Below are 24812 nucleotides of genomic sequence, written 5' to 3' on the forward strand. Positions count from 1 at the left end.
TTAAGACAAAACCTTCGCAGGTTCAATCCCTTTTCATCAGCCGGCTTGTAAAGAGTGAGGCTAATGTATATGGACAGGTGCTGCTGTGGGTGGAGGTGTTGGTGTGTTTGGCCTGAAAACTGTGAGAAAATAGTTGCAGACTGAGGCAGTGTGTGGCACCCACCTGCACAATAGAGCTGTGCGACTAGAATAAGAATGGGAATATGAATAGGGAGGAGAAGGAGGTGGAGGTGGGGATGTACGATGAGGTGACTGAGGGGAGAGAGGCAACTATGTGACTGGCAAAGTGAAAATAGGAAAGGATCGGGTTGCTTTGCGGTTAATGAGTGCTGTGTTCAGAAGGTCGGTTGATAAAATGAAGCACTGCTCCTTCAATTAAGTTAATACTTGTGATTACTCAGAGCGAACAGATAGAACAAGAAGTGAAATCAGGAGTAATTTTACCTGTCCCAGAATGGGGCCTAGCGGAGGTCCAGGGGCAGCCTGTCCTGACCTCACTATAGCCCGGATTACATTGCCTGTATCCAATTTCTTCACGGCCTTGGCTGCTTTGGAGATCTTTGACATCCTGGTCTGTCTGGAAAGTCTTAAATCTTCCTCCAAGTCAACTGAGAATCCATCCACTGAAAATGCACAAGAAAAACAAACAAATTAGGTTTTTCGAGCATATACAACAGCAACAAATCATTCACACGCCAGGCTCATTAAAACATCATACACCCAAGTCGATACGAATACCCAGAGGCAAAACCCGAGCCTTTCCCTTCTGCAGCGGGCGAGTAATTAAAAAAATCTTTGCCTTCGATCGGCTCAGTTAGAGCCACTTTCCTGGAGGTGTTTGCAGTGTGGATCAGCAGCTGAGTGAGATGCCTGCCACGTTGGAGAGCCTAAGAACTAGCAGGATTTAAACTTCACTAAGAAGAAAAAAGAAAAAATCATGGAGTGCATGCCAAAAACGCCTCCATCGCCTCACTTCTGTTTGAGACTTAACTGTCTGTGCTCCGTCAAAGCTTCCCCTGCATCTGTAGAGGTCAAGGATAGAAGAGGGATGTGTATTCATAAAAATACACTGAGAAGGTGCGGATGTGTCACCGCCTCGTACGAATGCAAAGAGGGGTCGGCTCTCTTCATTCCACCTTAAAATGCATTTGCCAAATCAGGAGACAATTAGCAGAGTGGGAAGAATGGCCTGAACTCCTGGCCTTTCTCTGGGGAAGCAAAAGACATAAAAGGAGTCTTATTATCCCCTGCTGGAATAAAAGTGATACTGACACAGCTGTAGGGGGGGGGTTGGGGGGAGATCATTGACTGGAGCCAAGGGACAAATACAAGTTTTAAAGTTGAGACTTGTGATTCAGGGGAACCCTGCATTCAATAAAAATAAGTACTTGAGGGGAGGGAAGGGGTCCAGCAATGATTCATTGTAGGCAACAGAGGGTATCCAATTAGATCAACAGAAGAGACAGTACCAGAAAGATATATGGGACCTCACGCTGCTTCAGAGCAACAAACAGTGGGAAGCTACACCCAAGAAAAGTTGCGATTCTGTGTGGATTGCTGATTATCCAGCAGCCGTTAAAGTGCAGCCACTGTGAGGCAATATTTGTAAGGGCATTAAGGTTATACGCACGCTGCAGAAAGAGTTCCAAATAGAATCCATTTAGTCTGGATTCCCTGAATAGCTGTCTTTACAATGTGACTCACATACGCTGCTACTTTTCTGAGGTCAATTTCACAGTACTCACCTAATGTGCTCAGCTACTTCATTGTAGAAAATTGTTGGCAGTCAGATCAATTTTGGAGGCAGTTAAAAAATGCAGAGAACCAGTATGCATTAAATCTGAAGTGAGAAAAGCCACTTCTGTTATCAAACAATGACTCATGAAAAAGTCATGAATGCTTAACTGGCAAGCTTAGCTAAATAACTCAAACATCAATTTGACAGAGGGGGAAAAAAAACACAGTAACTGACCAATAAAATGACACACTGCACCATCCACAGAGAGTGAGGCTTAACAGTGTGGTGAGGGTTGCTGTTCCTAAACAGTTAGGGCCAGCATCACATGTTGGGTTTAATTCCAATTTGGAGCAAAGGGAATAACGCCTCTACGAGCGGGGAAATGACAACGTCATGCTTTAATGCACCGCAACTCCAATCTCTGTTGGAGTATGAATAATAAAACTGCAGTTCCCTCGCAAAATGAAATCACTCATCACAAGGCCAAGCAGTGAACGCTGGAGAAGAACTGACCTACATAAGGCAACAAAACTGCACTGACTGTGCGTTTCATCCAGCACAATTTACATTAGAGTCAAGGAATGAAGCTGCATTAACAGCGCAGAAGCAGGAAAACATGGTTCAAGGCTGCATGAAAAGCCTCAATCAGAGCTAGCTTAATGCTTTTGCTGTGAATAATCAAATCAAAGCCAAAGTAATCTGAAAGGAAAAGACACAATTTTGAGCTGCTCTTTAGGCGGAATATTACATTCCTACGGCAATTACTGGCAACAGCTTCATTGATAACAAGGAGTAGACAGAAAGAGCAATTTGTTTGGGCCGCGTAGAGTTACTGCGTGAGAGCACTTTGTTAAAACATGCTTGATAAATGACGGGCCACAAACCCAGCATTTAAATTACCGCCTAATAGAAGAAGGTGAGGTGAGCTATAATAAAGCACAAACCGAAGCAAATCTGGGACAATACTCCAAATTGCCACTTCGACTCAAATTCATAGCTCAGTCGCAAAGGTATTCCACGTGAACGTGAAAACAAGTCTCTAATCGTCGACTCGTACACTCGGGCTTAATAAAACAGCCACGGTGACCAAAATCAGAACTCTAAAAATAATACTTCCAAGAAAATCTGGAAGTTTTCCAGCTCCCCCGCCGCCTGTCGAATAAACTACCACTGATCGAGGGGAGGCATCTTTGACAGAAGTAAACATGTCAATAAAACTGAGCACGCTGGAGGAAAAGCTCGAGAAAAATTCCACCTGTCATGATAATATGCAGGTCTACACAGACTGTTGTCAAAAGATCATCTGAAACCAGACTCCTATATTATATCACCTGCCCATTAATATGCCTGCGAAATTTCTACAGGCTATCACAGAGCAGTATCAGCAGCTTCTGTTTTGTGTTTCAGCATAATTAAAAGTGACTCAATTTCAAGGGTAACACTGACTTTGATTAAAGAAATTAATCAACTTGGTATTAAAAATGTGGGCTTAATTGCACGGGCGAAGCCCACCGCTGTTTGTTGTTTAGGCTATTAGGTTCTCTTTAGTCTTAATTAGGAGGCAAGCCAAACTGTAGTCAACATCAATGAGGCTTCTAAATCTGTTATTTATTTACAAGTGAAGGTTACGGGTATTGATTTTCTATAAAATGACAGTCTTGAAAAATGGACAAAATGGTCTCGAAGCAGTGTGTTTAGTTTGAAAGTGAATGCTCAATATAAATGACACAGACATTGTATCAGCCTGGAGGAAATTATGTCTTTTTCTTCTTCTCTCTACATCTTTTAAATCTTTTAGTTGCACTCTGATGAAATAAAAGCTGAACAGTAATTCATTTCTCAGTAGGATCTGGTTTCGTACCTGGAACAACACCTAATCAAGAGCAGTTCAATAACCTTTGTTGCACATTATCTGCCTTCCCGTCTTCATATCTCCGCAAAATTAAAACTAACTAAAAGAAGTTGGGGGAGAAAAGAACAATTTCCCAGCTGCACAGATTGAGTTTCAAATGAATGAATATCTCAACAAAAGAAGCATAGCGACATAGATTGAAGTGTAAGTGTGTGTTAAAATAAAAACTGTGCCTCACTGAAGGCTTTTCCCATTTTATTTCTATCAGAGCACCTTTATGCGGTTGGTTTATTATTCTCAACAGCTTTTCCCTCTGTAGGCCTGCGGGAACTCATGCACACCAGACTACAGCTTTTATTAATGACTTGTGCTTGCCAAGGTTTAGTACTAACTAGAGCCTGACCAATGCTGGATTTTTAAGGCAGGTGCTGGTAGCAATTTGTAGTGAGTGCAAAATATGAATCTATTGGCCAATAGTCATATAAATATAAATATATTTCAGGATGGTGGTACTTATGAGCCTTATCGGTGATGAGGAGTAACCATTCCTCCTAACAAAGCTGTTTCAGTTCATTCAGTTCAGTTCAGCCTCTGTCGTTGTGTCCTTGGGCAAGGACCTTCACCTACCGCCTACTGGTGTTGGCCAGAAGGGCCGATAGCGCGATCAAATTTCTCTTTGAGTGATTTTACAGCTCACTGCAGGTCAAAGAGTTTGGGCTCTGGCTCGGCCCTTTCAAATTTTATTCACATTTTAACGATTCAATTGTTGATTTACTTGCGTGCACTGGGTCACTGTTGCATCAGCAAACCCTTCCAAAGCTTCAGGCCATGAACTGTTGCTCTGACATTTTTTTAATTAATTTTAAATTAATTGTTTCTTCAATAATTGCAAGACATGATGATGGGATTTGCAGTTCTGGTTTGTGAGAAATGGCAGCATAGTCAGACCCAGTTCAGACTAACCAATCAAAATTGAAGACCAGTTCCAATGGTCTTCAGCTAACTCTTTGACTTGCAGAGATCACCATAATGAGATATTTCAAAGCCCAACATCAAGACAAATATGGGCAGTCCTATATTTTAGGACTGCCCAAAGCTTAAGCAAAGCTTAAGTTGTTTTGGATTGACATTCAAAAGACATTAAACAGTGTTTTTAAAAAACAAATACCTTTAAACTCTGAAACCATTTACCTTGGTTATGTTCCTTGCTTAATGCTGAGGAGGGATATAAAGTTGTAGGAGTAAAAAGACTATTACTAGAAAATGGCTAAACCCTACCCCATCAACAATAGAAAATTGGCATGATGTAATATTGGAAATATTTAAAGCAGAAAAGTTGACATACTGTTGGAAGACGAGTTGTCTTATACTCATTCACAGGTGAAAAATCTCAGGGTTATGTCAGGTTCGGACTCTTCAAGCGTAAGATCTGAAATGGTGACTTCACATGGATAATAATGATTTTTCTTTGTTGTGTTTGCCAATCCAACAGATAAGAGTATCAATGGCGTCTTTAAAAGCAATCCTTCTCCCTGCGGTGTTACTCTTTGAATTAGAACCACCCTGGCGACCGTGGTATACATAAACTTGAAAACTTGTTATACTTTTATGCCTGACATTCACCTTAAATAGAGAATGTTTTTTTTAAAAGATCTGATGCTACTCAAACCAATCATGCTTCACAGATGGCACACTGTTTTGGTGTTGCAGAGCTAAAAAATTAACTTTTGCCTCAACAATTCACCGTGGTACATATTTTTCAAACTTGAAGGCTCCTACAAGCTGTGAGATTTCAGCAACCAATCCACACTGCATGACATGGATCTAATAAATGTGGGCGGGCTATCAGGTTTGATGAATGTAAACTGTATGATGATAATACCTCAGGGCTACGACAAACAGTAGCAATGCCTCCACTATTTATTTCCATGCTACTTCCCCCTTGGCACAAAATTAATAACAACTGGAAGAAATGTCACACAAATAAGGTGCTGTGGTCGAGTAATCCTGTGTCCTGTGTTTTCTTGACTTTAATGTAAAAAGTGCACATGTCAGTCCCGGCTCCAAAGGTTTTGGGACACCATGTACAATGTAATGATCTTCAAAGCCCATAAACCCATATTTTATTCACAATAGAACATAGAAAACGCATAAAATATTTAAAGTGAAACATACTACTATTTCATGAAAAATATTAGCTCTTTCTGAATTTGATGGCAGCAATACGTCTCAAAAAAGTTAACATGGAGTTGGAAAAGTAAGTGATATTAAAAAGAAAAAGCTGGAGCATCTTAGAGGAAGTTTCTCAGAAGAAAAGAAGTGCAGCGGTTCATTCATCTGCAAAAACCTGTCAACAAATTGTGGAACAATTTCAGAACAAGTTAATTTGATGTAAAACTGCAAAGAGTTTGACTATTTCATCTACAGCACATCATAATATCAAAAGTTTGAGAGAATCTGAAGAAATCTGTGTATAAGAGAAAAGGCTGAATATTAGTTTGGGAAATCCACCATCTTTGGATCAGGTGGGTTTAAACAGGACTGTTTAAACTGCATTTAAACAGGTACAACTGTATCATGGAAATCGCTACATGAGCACAGGAACGCTTCCAGAAATTGTCATCTGTCAACAAATGCAAAGAAGAACAAGATCCACAAAGGCCACCATCTTCTTTGGGTCAAAGATCCTTTCAAATGGACTGAGGCAAAGTGGGAAACTTATGTGGTCAGACAAATCGTAATTTGAAATTACCTTTGGAAAACATGCTCTGGACTATAGAAGAGTTTTATAAAGGGGACATAATCAGCTTTTGCACACCTGGAAAGGCACCATCAGTGATGAAACGTATATACAGGTTTTAGACCAACATATGTTGGTCTATCTAGATGACGTCTTTTTTGGGGAAAGGGCTTACATATCTCAGCAAGACAGAACTATACTGGATACTGCAGCTATTACAACAGCATGGCTTCATAGTAAAATAGCCCAGGTGCTGAACTAGCCTGCCTGCAGTCCAGACCTTTCACCATTTGAAAACAAAATGGAAAAAATAATATGACAAAGAAGGTCCAGGACTGTTAAGCAGATAAAATTCTATATCAGACAAGAAAGGGACAACATTCATCTTCTAAAATCCTGCAGCTGGTCTCCTCAGCTCCCAGATACTTACCTGATGAAAAATATGACTTTATTATCAAGGATTTCAAAGTAATGTATATATAAAGTGAAATGAAATGCTTGTAGCGGTGAGACTAGTTCCTCATCCCATCCACTGATATCTCCCTTTTCCCACTGATCCATTGTAACTCTTGCTTTTATTAAAGCTTCAATGACTGAAGTGAAAAGATCTAATAATAATCCTAAAAGCTGGCAATGCAGCCGCGTCGCCACTGAGGACATAACTAATGCGAACTGAACCTCAAATTCACTTCACTCAATTTTATTTTAGCTCAGAATCTTTATTTGCAGATCATGTTGATTTTATCACAGCATTGTGTTCATACAGTCATGTCAAAAGAAAGTTTTCACAGCACTCTATGCAGTCCAGTGGAAAAAGGAAAAAAAAAACAAAACACAGAAATTACAAGGCTGGGTAGCAGCAAGGTGGTTGTAATCAAATTGACTTGGTTAACAGATCATCAGGATTGCTGGTCTGGAGCATTCAGATATACATTAGTACAATTCCACAATCGTTCTAGGAGTGGATGTTCCACTAAACTCAACCCAAGGTCAGACCATGAAATGCTTAGAGAAAAGCCAACAAACCCAAAAGCTACATCTGAGGTCTACAAGCCTCAGTTAACATGTTAAATATAAAAATGAATGAAAGAACAATTAGAAAAAGACAAAAGAAGGCTTGTCAGGAGAAAGCGTCTTCTCTCTAAAATGAACATGGCAGCATGGTTTAAGTTTGCAAAGCTGCATCTGAACAAACCACAAGATTCCTGGAACAATGTCCTTTGGAAAGATCAGACCAAAGTGGAGATAATAATGCACAGCGCCACATCTGAAAAATTCAAACTTCAGCAAATCAGCACAAACACCACATACCCACTGTCATGCAGACAGTTGTGAGATGGTGATTAGAGGCTGTTTTGCAGCCAGAGTACCTGTACCTTGAAGTCATTGAAAGAGTTCTAGACTCAAATGTGAAGCCATCTGTCTGGCAGATAAAGCTTAGCATCAAAGTTGGGTCATGCAACAGGACAATGATCCCAAACACAGCAGCAAATAGACAACAGAATGGCTGAGTAAGAATCAAGGTGTTGCTATGTCCCAGTCAAAGGCCAGACCACAACCTGATTGAAATGCTGCAGAAGCAATAGTCAAGTTATTGCTGCTAAAGGTAGTCCCACAAGTTACTGACTCATGGGGAGAACTTGGATTTTCATCAAAGAGTCCTGTAAAACCAGAGGTTTTTACCTTGTTAAAGGTTCAAAACATATCATCATGTTATCACATGAAACTGAAAATAAACTGTTGTTTAACATTTTTCTGTTATGTTTATGGTTTGTTTTTAATGATTGTCAGAAGGTGCAACACTATGGGTTGTAGGATGATATTTAACTCATTTCCTTTTATAAAAGAACGATTGAAAGTTTCAGAGTTTGCTTGGAAACACTCCCTGTGTGACGTTCAACCACTGTTCAAGAGACCTAACCAAAGACATCACCACAGTTATTTTAAAACTGGTAATCTTTCATCTAGAGCAGCCCAAATAATCTACACCTAGTTGAAGACATGCCTCAGTGTTTTATTTTGTTTTTTCCAGCAACTAAGGTCAAATTATGGCTGATGGGAAACTTGTATGTGAACTTACTGCTCTCATATTTTATCTATAATTTCTACCCATACTGGTGGCATGGCACCTCTTTGAAGGCCTGCCGCTAAATTGTGTACAGATGTTGACGTCGCCCAGATAATGAAGTCTTTGATGATCCTCTGACTTTTCCTGAGGTTGACATTTGTGGTTTTGAAAGAAATGTCGTGACAACTATGGGATGGATTGCCTTGACATTTGATACAAATATCCATTATGCCCACAGGAAAAATCCTAAAGACTTTTGATCTCCTGACTTTTGATGTAGTACAGCGAGGAGGTCAAAACTTTGTACTTCATGAAATATTATATCAGATTTGTTGCCACAAAAGTTGGCGATCCCCTGTATCTGACATTTGAGGTTTTAAGTGAAATGTCATGATGAATACTGACTAGATTGTCCTAAAAATTGGCACTAAAATTGGTACTCTAACACAATGAATTGTGTAACCCAGGAAATTAAAGACATCACCCTCAGCTACACAGCTCATTTGGGTATTCTTTGCATGGTAAAACACTAATTAAAATGATAAACATTATACCTGCTAAACACCATCTATTAAGATCTTTTACCTGCATTTAAACATTGTCATTATCAGCTGATAATTTTATCAATGTCACAACCTTATTTTCTAACTAGCGGAGCTCTTTTTTTCTCTGACTTGATTTGCTTGTGTGTCTCATGTGTTTTGATAACATGGTATCTGCAGCTCGGCTGATAATTCCCAGCCCTAATTAGGAGGATTGTAGTTTAGCAGATTACAATGCGTGATCCATTACTCGATACTTCCTGCCCTGAGAGTATAATCTTGTCACACCCTGACAGAAACTGAAGTATTCTTATTCTGCTCTCATCAGTCAGCCTTAAGAGAAAAAAAAAACAGTTTCTGTTTCCTCGTCTTTAAAAAGATAAAAACCTGCCAGCATCTTTTTCCAAGCAGAAACCATGATTAGTATTCTTTGAAATTCCAAATAAAACAGACCAAGTTCTGTCTTATCTTCTAGGCAGACTTTAAAACACCTCTGACATGTTGTTTTATTCAACTCTTAGTTTGGCAGTCCATCTAGTGGCAACAATCACCTTTACATTTCATATAAGGGAAATTCACAATGAGTCAGTGGTACACGTGCATTTGACTTCTAAGATAACCACTGCCACTGCTACACAACTCTGCTGTCAAACATTTTATTGCATATTAAAGATAAACAGGAGGAAAAGCCCTGGAGACAAGCTGAAGTCCCTGGATACCAGAAGAAAAAAAGCACAAGCATATTACAATTATAATAGCAATTTTATGTTTCTGCTCATCTATGCAGAAAAGTCTGAATTGCATTAGAGCCGCAATAAACTAATGGTGTCCTTGAATGAAAAAAGGCGACAAAATATCTGTTAACAGCAAAACAAACTGCACGGGAAGGTCCTTCACAGCAGGCAGTAAGAAACTCTTGGATACACTATCTGTTTGGATGGCACCGTGCTACGAATTAGAAGCTACAGATTAACTGTAATCGATGGGCTTAATGCAGTGACCAAACAGAACAAATGTACTGGGCTGTGATCATTCACTGTGCCACACAGGACGCTCTCAATAGGATTAAGAGGTAACGTCAGATATAAAGTTATAGAGAGCCAGTCATATGCCAATGCTGTTCCACTAAATTAGTATTCATCCCATCAAACCTCGGCCCTGGAGCTATTGATCGCTGAATGCCAAGTGCTAAAGGCCAGTCAAATAAAAAGAAGAACTCAAGAAGAGTCTGAATGATCCCTCAAGACTGAAAACGGGAACTTGCACTACCTGGTTTAACCCAAATCTGAACCTGCAGGTCTCATCTCTCTGGGCTCTTGGCTGTGCATTTCAGAAATAAACAACTCCTTACTTCCATTTCAGTAAGTAATCAGTTTTACAGAAAATAGCCTTATATAAAACCAAATCTCATTATAAGGTTACAAATATGATGGATACAGGCTGAAAGTGCAGACTTCCAGCTTGGATTGAAGGGGTTCAATGTAAATATTTTATTAAGTGCTGCGGAATTACAGCCAATCCACTGTTTTCTGGACCTGAAATGTAGCTGTACAATTCACTCATAAGTTGTTGTTTTTGTTTGCTTTTTTAGGTGTGAGCTGTGTATATTATTTATTCATAAATTAAAAACCGGTGAACAGTCTGGAGTTGAGCCATATTTGGATGCTGTGGCTGTAAAACCATAAATGAGATCTTATGGAAGTGACACAGGCCATAATAACAACAACAATAATAGCAACACAAATCAAACAGGGAGGAATATCAACAGATTGGTTCATTGGTTCATCAGATTGGTGAATGAACTCACTGAAAACAACAGCAGTGGATGATCGTGGAATCCTTTCCATGATTTAAAAAAAAATAATGGTTAAAAAAAAAAAAAGAAAAAGTAAAACCCACAGCATCCAGCTTAGTGGAAAAAAAAACACAACTCCCCAGCAGGTAGATATATCACACCATAATGTAGAGATTACATGGATCTGTGTGGCTTGCAATAGCACGAGGTCATCAGTTTTTATTGATGATGTGACAGGAGACAGATGGATGAATTCTGAAGTGAATAGAGTTACACTTTCTGCTTACACTCGCCCAACAGCAGCAAGGATGCATGGATGGTGTCTCACAGTACAGACTGACAGACTGTGAAGGCTACTAAGGGGTTTCTGAAGGTCGGAATTTCTGCCACGGCTGAGTGAATTACCTCATCTTAACCCGACCCAAAATGAATTTCACTTACTGATGAGAAACTCAAGGCAGAAATACCCACAACAAGAACTGCAGTACAGGCCTGGTAAAGCACCACAAAAGAGAAAACCTTGGCTTCTGACTTCAGACATATCTGCAAAGCATTCCTCTCAAAGTATTAAGCATTAATAAGTAAGTAAATAAATAAATATAGTAATAAGAGTTAATATTTATTGAAAACTATTTTCATTTGCAGGGTTGCTTTTTGACTCCCCAAAAATAGGGGTGGTGCATTAAAAATAATTCTAATACCTCAAAATGGCAAAGAATTTCTTTAATTGTTTGCGTACTTTATACTTTATGCTAATTAATGAATAATTAATAGCTACAAAAAACAATTGTACCAGCATCTAAAAAAATAGGTGGACATAACTGTATATGCTTATTTTGAATTCAGCCATGTGGAGAAATGATAGCCACACGTCTGAACTAATCACAGATAATAAGCTGGATGCTCTTCTTGATTTTCTTGTTTCTCACTTTCCGTCTGTCAGGCTCGGAAAAGGCAGCATTTCTGCTTATTTCTATGTCTTTTTCTTTATGTGATAGAGTTATAGCCGAGCATACACCTCCAGGGTTAAAAAACAGAGCCGACACAGATATGACAAACACTGCAATCTTGAAGCCCGCCGCTTGAGGCTGCAACTTGCTGACCAAGCCAGTTACCCATTTTAAAATTTAATTGAGCTAGGTCCTTCAAACGTGTTTGGTAAATATCTGCTGCTATGACTATTTCATTTTCATTTTTTCATTTCATTTATTTATTCATTTTCAGGCACAACAAATACCTATATTGAACATAAAATACACAAAACAAAAAACAAAACTTGCCTGAAAAAGGAGTGGGACGAAGAAAACTTATTAAATCCCACCCCTATACTCACTCATCAACAAAAAAAAACAATAAACTTCCCGCAGCTACGCCCATCATTGCATACAGACCCATCAACAGCCCCGGGCAGATACAAGCATCTAAGCGGCAGCTCGCAACCAACAATTAGAGCCTTCATAACTGAATACAGAATATATAAATTATAAATTGCATTACCACAGGTAACAGGCAGTAATAACTACAAGTAACAGACACACATACATATACATACATATATATCTACACACACAAGTACATATATGTACATACATACGCACACTTTATTTTTTATTTTTTATTTTGGAATCCATACCAGCAATGGTAAGAGGACAGACATTACAGAGCACACTAAAACCCATCATTGAGTATACTGTGACCAGACCAACTGTTTGTAGAGAAATTTAAATCTATGAATATTTTTGCATTGTTTCAATTGTAAACTCAGACTGTTCCAGATTTTCACACCACATACAGACACACAAAAGCCTTTACGGGTTGTTCGAGTTCTGGGTAATTTGAATTCTCCAAAGCCTCTCACATTATAAACCTTTTCTCGAATTTCAAATCTAGTTTGTAAATTTGCCGGTAAAAGTTTAGTAAAAGCTTTATACAAAATTATGGATGTATTGTAATTAACCAGATCCTGGAATTTAAGTAATTTTGCCTGAAGAAAGAATTTGTGAGTATGATCTAGATAACCAGCCTTGTGAATAATACGCAGTGCTCGTTTCTGTACTGTGACTAATGGATTAGTTGTATTTTTATATGTATTTCCCCACAAAATTACAGTACATACTTCTGCTGTTAAAGTGAATTAATGAGAGCTTCCCGTCTAGGTTAATTTCTTTTTCATATTGTTCCTGAGTGAAATAATTAAAATTTTTAACAAAAGAAGAGAGAAAGTTACTTTCAGAATCTATTTCTGGATCTATTATATTATGCTCCTTATATTCACAATCTAGATCAATTACTTTCTGTTGAAGAACTAATTTCAACGTGTCCATGTCATTTCCTGGTGTAATTGATACATTGGTGTCAGTTATACTTGTCCAGATCCTCCATGTTCCTCACTATCAGTACTTTTGCCTCTTCTGGTGTCCCGTTTAGCTTAATGAAAATCTTACAGTTTGTTACCCATGTATGTTGTATTTTACCGTTCTTCTTCAGTTGCCTTGCCTTCCTCGCGATGTCTGCGTTTTTTCGTGTCAGATGCTCATTAATGAAAACGTCCGTGCCTTTCAGTTTGCGTCCTTGTTTCAGCAGTGCGACCTTGTTCTTCCGATTGACAAATCTCATAATGATGGCCGGCAGTCTGTCACTCCTCCTGGGCAGTGAGTGACATGCTTCTATGTGCTCCAGGTCCATCTCTATCCCCTTGCTTTGGAGGAAGGACGCCACCTGTTGCTCTACCGAGCGGGTCTCCTCGTCGCTGGGCTCCCCGACGTTCCCGGCCACCGCGCTCGTATGCGCGCGGCTTGATTTTAATACCGCTGATGACCACGTCGTTCGTACGGGTGTACTGCTCCAGCTCATCCACCCGCCGCTCGAGATCCATGATCCGTCTGTCCTTCTCGGCATTTTGGAGGCGTAGCTGTTTTACCTCCTCCAGAAGCCCCAGAAGCAGCTCCTGCTGTGCCCTGACTGCGGCCACGTCTCCGCACAGCGCTCCGAGGGAGGTTTTAATGTCCTCAACCTCCTCTGGTGTTGGGCCTTTCTTGGGTGGCATACTGAAGCGAGAGCACGAGGCGGCCACCACGAGGGACCCGGAAGCGGAATTTCTGATGATGGCGCCTGGCTAGGCCTGCTGGCTGATGGTGGAGCCTGCATATGAACAATCAGGGCTCGCAAAATCGCTAGCCCGACGTCCCGGGGCTAGCGATTTTTCCAGTCGGGCTACCAAAATCTATCTCTGCCCTGCCCGTCGGGCTATTGTAGGAAGGAAAAATATATGTCAATGCTTTTGCATTCTTTCGGAAATGTAGCTGGGTAATTATGTCATTGGCATCGGTGAGCCACTGTCAATATGTGACATATTGAAATCCCGTTTGAATTTGCGCTTGTTTTTTGCTTTCACTTTGCAATCGCGTGAACTGTGTATAGAGAGCGACAGCACTGATTGGTGAGTGACGATCATTTGCGCACGAATTCCTCTGACATCGTCTTATCAATCGTTAGCTTACTATGCAAACATGACAAGTGAAATCTCCCGCAGCTTAAACATATGAGAGGTTGATCGCGCAGAGAATCGCTGACCGTTATGTGTGTGTGTGTGTATAAAAGCAGCAGGATATATATTTTAGTTCTGCTGAGCCAAATAAGAGAGGTCAGGGTGAAGAAGTGACAGCCAAAGAAAAGCTTACCACAAAACGGAAAAGTTATGACAAATCAGACTATAAGGCCAAAAAGAAAGTGCAGCTTTATGGTTTCATGGACAAAATAATTTCTGTGGCTGCAATATGACGAGCTAAATAACCAGGGCTGCACATAAGTGGTCCACAGGTGCGCATTCGCTGTCAAAATAAAAAGAGTGCACAAGATAAGAAGTTGCAACGCGTGTTTGGGTACATAAGATTTTCTGGAGGAAGACAGACATTTGTTTAGAACTCTTAAAGATGTCGAAGAAGCTCCTTTAAGCAATTACTTTGGTGTTCCTCCACCTACAAAGAAATATCAGGAGTCCGAACCACAAAAGAAGCGCGTATTCTCAGAAAAGTGGTTGCAGGAGGTGAGCTGGCTTCAAACAAATGATGAACGCACAGAGATGTGGTGCGGAATGTGCCGTGAAAATCCCACTCTAGCGAACAAAAACAGTGCCTTTTATATGGACGCAAACGCGCGTTGCAACTTCTTATCTGGTGCGCGTCTTTTATTTTGACAGCGAATGCGCACATGCGGACCACTTATGTGGGCGATCGTGGCTCAAGAGTTGGGAGTTCGCCTCGTAATCGGAAGGTTGCCGGTTCGAGCCCCGGCTTGGACAGTCTCGGTCGTTGTGTCCTTGGGCAAGACACTTCACCCGTTGCCTACTGGTGGTGGTCAGAGGGCCCGGTGGCGCCAGTGTCCGGCAGCCTTGCCTCTGTCAGTGCGCCCCAGGGTGGCTGTGGCTACAATGTAGCTGCCATCACCAGTGTGTGAATGTGTGTGTGAATGGGTGGATGACTGGATATGTAAAGCGCTTTGGGGTCCTTAGGGACGAGTAAAAGCGCTATATAAATACAGGCCATTTACCATTTACCATGTGCACCCGTGTAAATAACATAATGTTCTGCCGGGTGTGTTGTTGGTTTTCCCTCGATTTCTGAGTCGACAAGCGCCTTTGTTACTGGGACCAGTAATTTTAAGAAAGGCCCCCATTAGAACCCATGAGAAATGCAAGAAATGCATTGCTCAGTCTGCAATATCTTTCCCAGAACAAATACCAATTGCAAATAACATACTAAAAATAAACCTGAAAATCAGTTTAGAACAGCGTACTATGTTGCAAAGAGTGAACTACCACTGGCACAATTTAGCAGTCTTTGCAAACTTCAAAAAGCAAATGGCCTCGATCTTGGTTCCACTTGCCTCTTACCCGTGACTTCAGTGGAAATTTCAAATTCAGGATCTGACACAGACTGATTCATGTCCTACACAGTTCTTACAAGTTCATAGAAATTGCTGTTTTCAATTAGAACCAAGTATTTGAGTTGATGATTGTAATTTTTATACAATGTTGTAATTTGTGTTTCAACAATTTTTTGATTAATGTTTTGTTTCCGTTACAATATTATACGGAAACAAAACAGGAAACAAAACATCAATCAAAAAATTGCTCTCTTTTTTTATTCGGGCTACTTAAATTTATTTTGGGCTACCAAAAACTGAAGAGTCCCTGCCCGAAGGGCTACCAGGGATTTTGAAATTTTGCGAGCCCTGAACAAGTTAGCATACAATAATGGATCCCCGAATTTACAGATGTCTGATCTATGACCACAGATTTGGAGGCCTGTAGAAATCACAATTCTCCATGTAGGGGACTGCTGTTTCATTCACAGCAAACCACGTGGCATTTAAAAAAAAATAGAATTTAAATCAGGTGAATGCTTTCAGATATTAAAGCATGAATATGGAGAAGAACACATTTTCATCCAGCTTCAGTGTGAAGTTCCCCGGGTATCACTGTGTACCAAATTCAAATGAACATTTTTAGAAATAGCAAGTCTGTTAATATTATATCCAAAATTTTTGAAGAGGTTCTCTCTCATTTTCATTTCTATTGAAATATCTTTTACCACTAAAATAATAACAATGGGGGCCTGATATTCTGTATTTATCCTATTAAGAGGTGTATCTTTCCCTGAGAATTTTTTCATCAGGCTAATCTTAGATGGTCATGTGGGAGACATTTGAAGAGCTGATTTTCTGTTTTACATTTACAGGTTTTTATGTTAATCTTTTGCACACATACACCTTTTCATAAAGTGGTGAAACCTTACTCATCTTTTACTTTTTGAATAATCTATATCTGTGGGATCTGGGATGATCTTTTTTGTAGCCAGTCATGTTACTAATTAACTAATTTGGCTGTTAAAAAAAATGGAACCAAGTATACATTTTATTAGGCATTACACAGCTTTTCCAGTGTTTCATTGCCCTTTTCCCAACTTTCTGACATGTATGTTACATTGATATGGTGGCTTATCATTTCAGTAAGATAATATCTCCAGGAAAGTCACATGGCTTCCCAGTCTTGTGTGAAAGAACTTGACTGGTCCGCTCAGAGGCCTAAACTCAGGTCCATCCATCACCTTTAGATCGACCGAAACATCAATGCCATGTAGTCCAACAACAGCATCCTACCCTACAGATGCTCATGAGGCTTAAATGGAGCAAATCTATCTCATTTAATAAGATGCTCATGTTTTGTCAAACAGCCACATAGCGAGTGACATCTCCTGCCAAACTCATAAGAAGCCACCATGCAAAAAGGAGACAGTTAATGAGCAGCAGCTCTCATCTGCATTGTTTTAATGATCGTGTTTAATATCAGGGAACTCGACTACTAAAACAGCACATGCCAATCACTGTGGCTCAGGTTTAAACCGGGACCTTGTACTTGAATAGTGATGACTCCCGGCCCTCCAACACTCTGCATGTATTATCTCTGCTTGCCTGTGATCAAATCCCAGGGAGGCAGTTTTCTTTACTGGCTCTTCTGAATTACATTTCCCTCGCCCCATCATCTTCGACTGGCAAGACAGAATGTGTTACAAACTGCTTGTACTTGGAATAAATCTAGAAAAAGTAACAAACAACAACAATGACGAATCAGCAGCAGAGAGGGTACTTGAGAAATATATTAATAAAAGTGAAAACAGCACAGACTCCGCATTATTTTCTGATATATTTTGCAGTCGGGGAGCTTGTTTTATATTTTATGGCTACACCACAGCCATTTTTTCCTGGTATCAAAGCACAACACACATCAAAACCACCGACTGGTGTCTTAAAAAGCATGCTAGAGTTAGACTGCATGTTCAGCTAGAACTAATATCTTCGAATTCACAACAGGATGTTGTACGTTTAAGTGGCAGGATCTGTGATTTGTGTGGCCTCATTAGACTTCCCTGTGTTGTGGACGCCTCAACGCGGAAAAGTAATACTGGAGGAGGAGGAGAAGTAGTACAGCTACACATCTCGATGATTACACACAGGAGAAGCATCTCAGCCATCTCCGGGTGTCATGTGGATACACACAGCTCTGACATTATAAAATTCATTCTTCAGAAACTGCAAGCCAAGTGTGACAGCAGCCAGAATGTGACAGTAAACAGTCTGAACTCTGAAGCCATCTGCCCCTCTGGGTCTGAGCTCCCGTTGCAGCTGGACCTCACAGTCACAGTACTGAGGAAGTATCATTAATATATAACAGCAGAAGCAGGTGGATGCTTAGTGACCTCAAAAACACAGACCAGAATTAGCAGAGACTGAATACCTACAAGAAACCTGCAGTTACTGCTGATACCCACCACATATCGGTCGTTTATTACTTAAAACAATCTTTAATCTCAAGCAGCAGATAGCTGAGTTTCACTTTTTTTTGCAATTTAAAGAGAATCCCTTTAAGTTTTCAGGGACAAAGGAAGAACAGTACGACTCTAATATCAATCAGCAGGTTCCAACCAGGTGAGGAAAGACAAAAACTAAACCCAGCCAGAGAAAATTCTTTTTAATCTTATATTGTTCTGCATGAAAAACTACTAAAAGAAAAATATAAAACGGCAGATGATGGGGGGGGGGGGGGGGGGGGGGAACTCTCTCTGGCTGAACGACTCTTGGAAGTGCGATGAGCCAATTCAAACCTCTGATACAATGGATCAAAAAGCCTTTAAAAGCTTTTCATGACCTGAATATTCTGGGCTGCAGTAACAGCAACTAAATTTTAATGCAAGGCGGGTTAGAGGAAATATAATCTTATCATTACCTGAATCGAAGTTCTTAGGTTAAGATATGATCTGGAATGATGCATCCAAATATCAGGAGGTGAGTGAAGGTAGTGAAGATGGACATAAGCACAGCTTTTAATGTCACATAATTTATTAGCTTTTCAACCACAGTTGCAATTTACAGTTAATTACAGCTACTTTCACCTGCTCCCTTATTCACAAGAGGTCACCACAGCCTGTTGGGTGAATGTGTAAACCACTGCACTATGAAGTCACTAAGAGTTAATCACAGCACTGTGCTGTAATAATTGCTGAAACGAAGTAGTAATTATCTGTTTTTAGCTTCATGTGTGCATTCTTTTTTCAAAAGCTGGCTATGAACTCGGACTCAGTTAGAAATGATTAAGAAACAAGCAGGCTTCGATGTTCACGTAATTAAGGTGGGTGAATAGGGCTGTGCGATATGACCAAAATCTCATATCCCGATATAAGAATTCTATCGTCCGATAACGATATAAAAATCACAAAAATGTAACATTTTCTGTAAATTCTGTGCATCTCGGGCAGCTCGTCTTGCGGGAAATGTTTCCAGCTGCGCGTCATGTAGCTGGAGTCGAGTGTTTTAGATGCATGAAACGATACATTTTTAGACATAAGTTGTAACAGCCGCCGTTTTCTTTGTGAGTATTTATTACACGGCGTGCTGCGGGGAAAAGCCTGTTCTAACGTTTGAGTCTAAGGTTTATTTTTTAGCACCTGGCGGCTCTTTTTTAATTCTCATCCGTAAATAATCTGCTTTTTCACGTGATTCAGTTTATTTTGAAAAGTCTCAACAGGATCTTGAGCTTTATTGTGAAAGGTTTATGTGGAACATAAACAAGCAGACACGCGATGCTGTTACCGTCGTTGTTGCTAACCACAACGCATAAAAACAGGCGCTTGTCCGTCAGTAGTGTGGTTATATTAAATATAAAAGAAAGAGAGAACTTTAAGAAATTAATATAGCCACTACAGTGACCATCAAAACGGTGAAAAAAATATTGCCATAAACAGTTTATTTTGCGACACCACGAAACAAACGATAGCGTAATCGTCATCCGATATCGTTATATCGAACAGCCCTATGGGTGAATATAACACTTAATAGGACAGACCCTCCTGATGAAGGGTTGTAACATGCAAACTTCAGTCCCATGTGTATGAATAAGAGGGCATCCACTGTAAGCAACAACTGTGGCATGAATTTCAGCCAGGGTACTTTGTTTCCTGTTTCTCTACAGCAGTGTTTCCCCTGGTGACACATTAAGCTACTCTAGGGGAATAACACTGAGTGAAACTAAGTTAAATATCTATGATTTATCATTTATGTAGGGAAAATTAAATAACTGAGTTTGGGAAAGCTATTGTGTGAACTTTTGCCTCGGAGAAATGTAATTTGGGTTCTTCTTTACTGTTAATAACTGATATATTTTGTGGGGGCTGAAGGGCACGAACATTTGAAGGTGGCATTGGCAGGAAAAGATTTGCGAAACATTCATCCAAAGCGCTCTGAAGGACTATCTTCTTGTTTGATATGAGAGACAGCGGCATGGCAACGAAAGCAAACCTCGCCATAATATGCTTCTGCACCTCAGACAAATCCTCCACCAGGCAGAAGAAGTCAAAATTAATTACATTAAACTCCAGCTGCAACACAGTGACACATTAATGAATCAATAATTATGATCGAGTAATATAATGTGGACGATTAAACAAGGATGTTTTCCTTTAGGTATATTTTTATTCTTTTTTTTTTTTCCTCTTACTTCAGTAAGATTAAAATTGGTATTTATAATCTCACCAACATATGTTGGTAGATTGTAGATTGCTGCCAATGAATGCTGTTTTTTTAACCCTCCCCATTCAAGTGCATAACTGTAGCTATAGTGGCCACTCTAGGACAAACAAAAATATCTGCCATTTATTTCAGAGTGTAGGCTACCAGCCTGCTGTTTACCTCAGCTGTTAATATGTGTTCATGTCTTTGCTCTAGATGAGCTTGTAAAACTTTGTGAAAGGAGCACGATATGAGTCAGTGAGGCTCACTTCGGTCTAATAAGAGCGACACTGATGTGAGTCGTTCAGGAACTTCCTGAACTTTTCTGCAGGTAAGAACTAGGGCTGGGCCATATTATACCGTTCACGGTAATACCGGTATAATGTTAGGCAACGATAGGAAAATGAAATATCGTGATAGAATATGAGTAAAACGCGCATGCGCAGTGCCTTTGTTTTCATACGCACATGGCCGATTGTTGAGTGAAACAGATGAACCAGAATTGGTTTGTAAAAATGGTGCAACTTCCGTGATGTGGAACTGGTTTGGTGTTTGTCCGTCAGATACACAACAAAGCACATTTTTTTGCAGAACATGCAAGCGGCCGTTGTTATTGTCGTATTTGTCGGACTAAGATGCTCTTAAATCTGGGAGTAATCTGGGTCCTAAACTCCGTATATTCAGGTCAAACAACACTGCAGCATCACTTAGAGTTAAAAACTGTCTAAATTCTTTCATCTTTAATAAAACGATCAGCATTGCTGCTTTACCAGGTGTAACTATGAAGTTTAACTTCCAGGCATCCATGAAAACAAAAGTTATTACATTTAACGGAGTTAGAAGTTAGCAGGAAGCTAGCGGAAGTTAGCTCGCTAGTTTCGCTAGTTACCTAAGCATGATATTGCATGTTCTGACTGAGAGATTTCTGAAAAAAATCAAACGTACAGCTCTGCTATCACTTCCAACATAAATGGAGACAGGAAACTAAACAGCAGTGACGTTTGTAGGGTTACTGAAGTTGGGCTAGCTGGTATATAATGATGTGCTACGTGATCGCTAGCGACACAGCTATGTTAGCATAACATAAACAGTGAAGCTGGAGGACGAACACTAACACTTTTCCACTTATAAAAGTTAACGTGAAGGTTCCTCATGGTTAGAAACAAATGCAATCGCATGGCAGGATGCTGTAAACGGACCAAACTTCAGTCAGGAGAACAACTGAGATAATCCATCCACAATACGAGGTTAGTCATTAATATACTGCAACAACATGGGAATAGAGCAGCTGCCAGAGAATTCAACATTAATGAATCAATGGTACAGAAGTGGAGGAAGCAAGAAGAATGAGTTTAATAAAGTTTGATTTATCTGACTGCTTTGTTTCGCTTAATGTGCCTTATAATCCCGCCTTATAATCCCTCCCGTTTAACCAAAAGGCAAAATGCCTTTTGGTTAAACTTTCAGCAAGGAATTTGCATTTGCACTGTTACATTTTTATAAAGCTTTAATGTACATAAAAACCAGCTTCTTGTTTAAGTGAAAATAAATGGAAGGTTGTCTTTTTGCGCTAGTAATGTTGTGGAGTTGTATTTTGTCTCGCATCAATTATATCGTCGGTTATATCGTTATCGCAAATTTTCAAATATATATCGTGATAAATATTTTTGGCCATATCGCCCTGCTCTAGTAAGAACCATGGTTTTTGCCTCTGTTAGCTCTTAGTTGGCTGCTGGATCTAACACTGTTAAACTTGGACACTTGGTGAATAAACTCTCATAAGATGTGAAAAAGTAATCAAATTGTTTATCAGAGGGAGGCCTAACATTAGCTGGAATAATGTTAGCTTATAACCAGCTCTTATTTCTGTTTAGCCAGCTCACAGCTGGAGACAGAGGGGTTGCATGCCTAATCTGCTGACAATATAAGGAATAAATAAGCATGTGCAGTATGCAGGTTTTTGTGTGTTAGAGCCATGACTTCAGTTCAGGAGAATAGGCTTGAGGTGAGGAGGAAGATGATGATATTTTATCTAGATGCCTCTGGCTGTGTCTCTGTGCTTAGCATTTTCCCTTTTTTGGAGAAGGGGACCCCTTCAGAGACGATAAAACATGCCTATGATCCTTCATATTGTAAATATCAAAGTGCAGACCTTGAGTAGCATTGAAGGGACCATTAATGCTACTCATGCTACCATGAAGGGAATTGGTCTCTATGGCACATAAATGCATATGAATTCTCTTCTGCTCCGCCTTGGGCATGTATGTGGCTGGTGACATAAGTAAAAAACGTGATTAGGCAGAATGGCGATGTCCACTGCAGCCATTCAGTCCATTTTCAGACTCTTTTTGGTTGCCAATTTTCACAAATTGCCAACAATGTATCAAAACTGCCCCCCCCCCATTTGTCTCTCCCTGGTTTCCACGTGTCACCCCATTGATAAAATCTGTTTGTGCCACCAGAAAATCATCATCTACCCAAAACACTTAAAACACACGAAATGAAATCTAAGAAGAAGAAAAAAATTGCCAAACTTTCTACGCATAGTTCAAAGTAAGAAACTTCATATTTCCAAGGTCCTTCATTTGGATATGCTAACATCTTTAGATATCTTGTAGTGTTGCCACTTAATAAAAGACAGCTGATACAGATACCGGGATATAAGTGGCTCCCATTGATTTACAGGATCTAGTTTTTGACCGGTGATCTGTCCACAGCTGTTAAACAAGCAGATGCTTTAATATTAGCGGGAGCTTCAAAGCATTGGTTTTAGACTCCATCCTATCATTTTAATAAATCAAACAACGCGATGACGGGCAACTGTAACCCCGAAAAGCCAGAAATGAGCGTGACGCAGAGCAGCAGCAGCACTTTGTGACAACAGACTGACCGGACAGCCGAAGCTACAGGCACATATCAAACATCGTCTCTGCTTTAAACCTCATTAGCAGGTCAAACGGCGCCGGGTTGAACCCAAACGAAACGGGAAAAGCCACACTGTCATCTTACCTGTTCCTTGTCATGTACCTTCACGCCGTCAGCAGCATCCTTCAGGGCGCAGACATCTTGGATTACTGAACATCGCGGGCTGTTTGCGCCTGCTCATCACGGCACTGCCACCTGCTGGACGGGAGGAGCTGTAACAGCTGGGGAAACCGGAAAGACTGTTTTGCTCAAGGACACTTCAGCAAAGTCAACGCAATCTCCCTTATTTATTGCACATCCAGCATTAGGTGGTACGTGGTTATCGATACTGACACTTAATTTTTAAATGTAGTCAATTATTCAAACAAAACATCAAATTTTGAGTCCCTGTATACCAGCTTTCTCTAAAAAACTCAAAGCAGCTCACCTGGCCACAATGACTATGCCACATTCACTCACTTAAATTACTGTTTTGTTCCCATAATGACATGATAGCATCACAAAGCTGCTGCAGATTTGTCGGCTGTACATTCTTGATTTGAATCTCCTCTTCCACAATATCCCAAAGGTGCTCTATTGGATTTAGATCTGTTGACTGTGGAGGCCATTTGAGTACATGTTTTTAAAAAAAGAAGAAAAAAAACAGTTTGAGATTATTTTGGCTTTGTACCTTAGCACATTATCCTCCCGCACACAACCATCAGAAGATGTTTGCAAAGCAATGAAGATGGTACCAAGGAACCCAAAGTGTGTCAAGAAAACATCCCCCACTACAGCCAGTTAATGGCAAATTCTGGTACTAACAAGTAAATGTCAGCAGAAATCGAGACAGTCCATGTTTTTTTCCCCCCCAATCTTCTCTTGTCCAATTTCAGTGAGTCTGGATGAATTGTAGCCTCAGTTTTGTGTTTTTAGCTAACAGGATTGGCACCCAGTGTGCTCTTCTGCTGTTACTTTTGCCTTCCTCTCAGCTAGAAGCAGTCTGGCCATTCTCTTCATAACTCTGATATCAACAAGCATTTCCACCCAGAGGACTGCTGCTCACTGGATATTTTCTCTCTTCTGTGAACACTGGGCTTGTTATGTGAGAAAATCCCAGTAGAGCAGCAGTTTCTGAAATACTCCAACCAGCCTGTCCATCACCAACATCTATGCCACGTTCAAATTCACTTAATCACCTTTCTTCCGCTCGACGCTCAGTTTGACCATGTGTATGTCCATAATTTCACAGAGTTGCTGCCATGTAATAAAGTGGCCAGTGAGTATGTTTCAATATAATGTTAATGCTTATGTCTGCTAAATTACTCCCCCTGACCCATAATGTAATGTCCATTATTTAACGTATTTATATCCCAGAAAATGTATTTGTCTGGGATATAAATATGTCCTACATTTTAATAGATTGTTGTGGCCTGAAAATTCACAGACACTGAAGTTGGTATGATCCCCCTGAAAGACAGTCTTTAGTTTTTTGTGCCAGTCAAAGTGAATTAATAAACAAGTTGATGGTCTGGGAAAGAATTCACTTGCATATTCGTCATAAGATTATGTTGACTTCTCGTTGATCACCTGAGGCTGATAATAGGATTAA

General features: G+C 40.1%; 1 protein-coding gene across 1 annotated transcript in view; it reads right to left on the minus strand.

Annotated features, from left to right (window-relative positions):
- The window catches only part of mrpl11 (mitochondrial ribosomal protein L11), a 62303-nt gene extending 38877 nt beyond the window's left edge, over window positions 1–23426 (minus strand). Inside the window, exons 1-2 of the mRNA XM_082555202.1 lie at window positions 23306–23426; window positions 445–623 (exon numbers count right to left, since the gene is read on the minus strand). Of these exons, the coding sequence (XP_082411328.1) occupies window positions 445–567 (123 nt within the window). The 5' untranslated portion in view covers window positions 568–623; window positions 23306–23426. The remainder of the gene's footprint in view (window positions 1–444; window positions 624–23305) is intronic.
- Between the last annotated feature and the right edge of the window lie 1386 nt (window positions 23427–24812).

The sequence above is a fragment of the Aulonocara stuartgranti genome (genome assembly GCF_965226115.1).
Source record: "Aulonocara stuartgranti genome assembly, chromosome: 2".
In the NCBI taxonomy this organism is placed as follows: Eukaryota; Metazoa; Chordata; class Actinopteri; order Cichliformes; family Cichlidae; genus Aulonocara; species Aulonocara stuartgranti.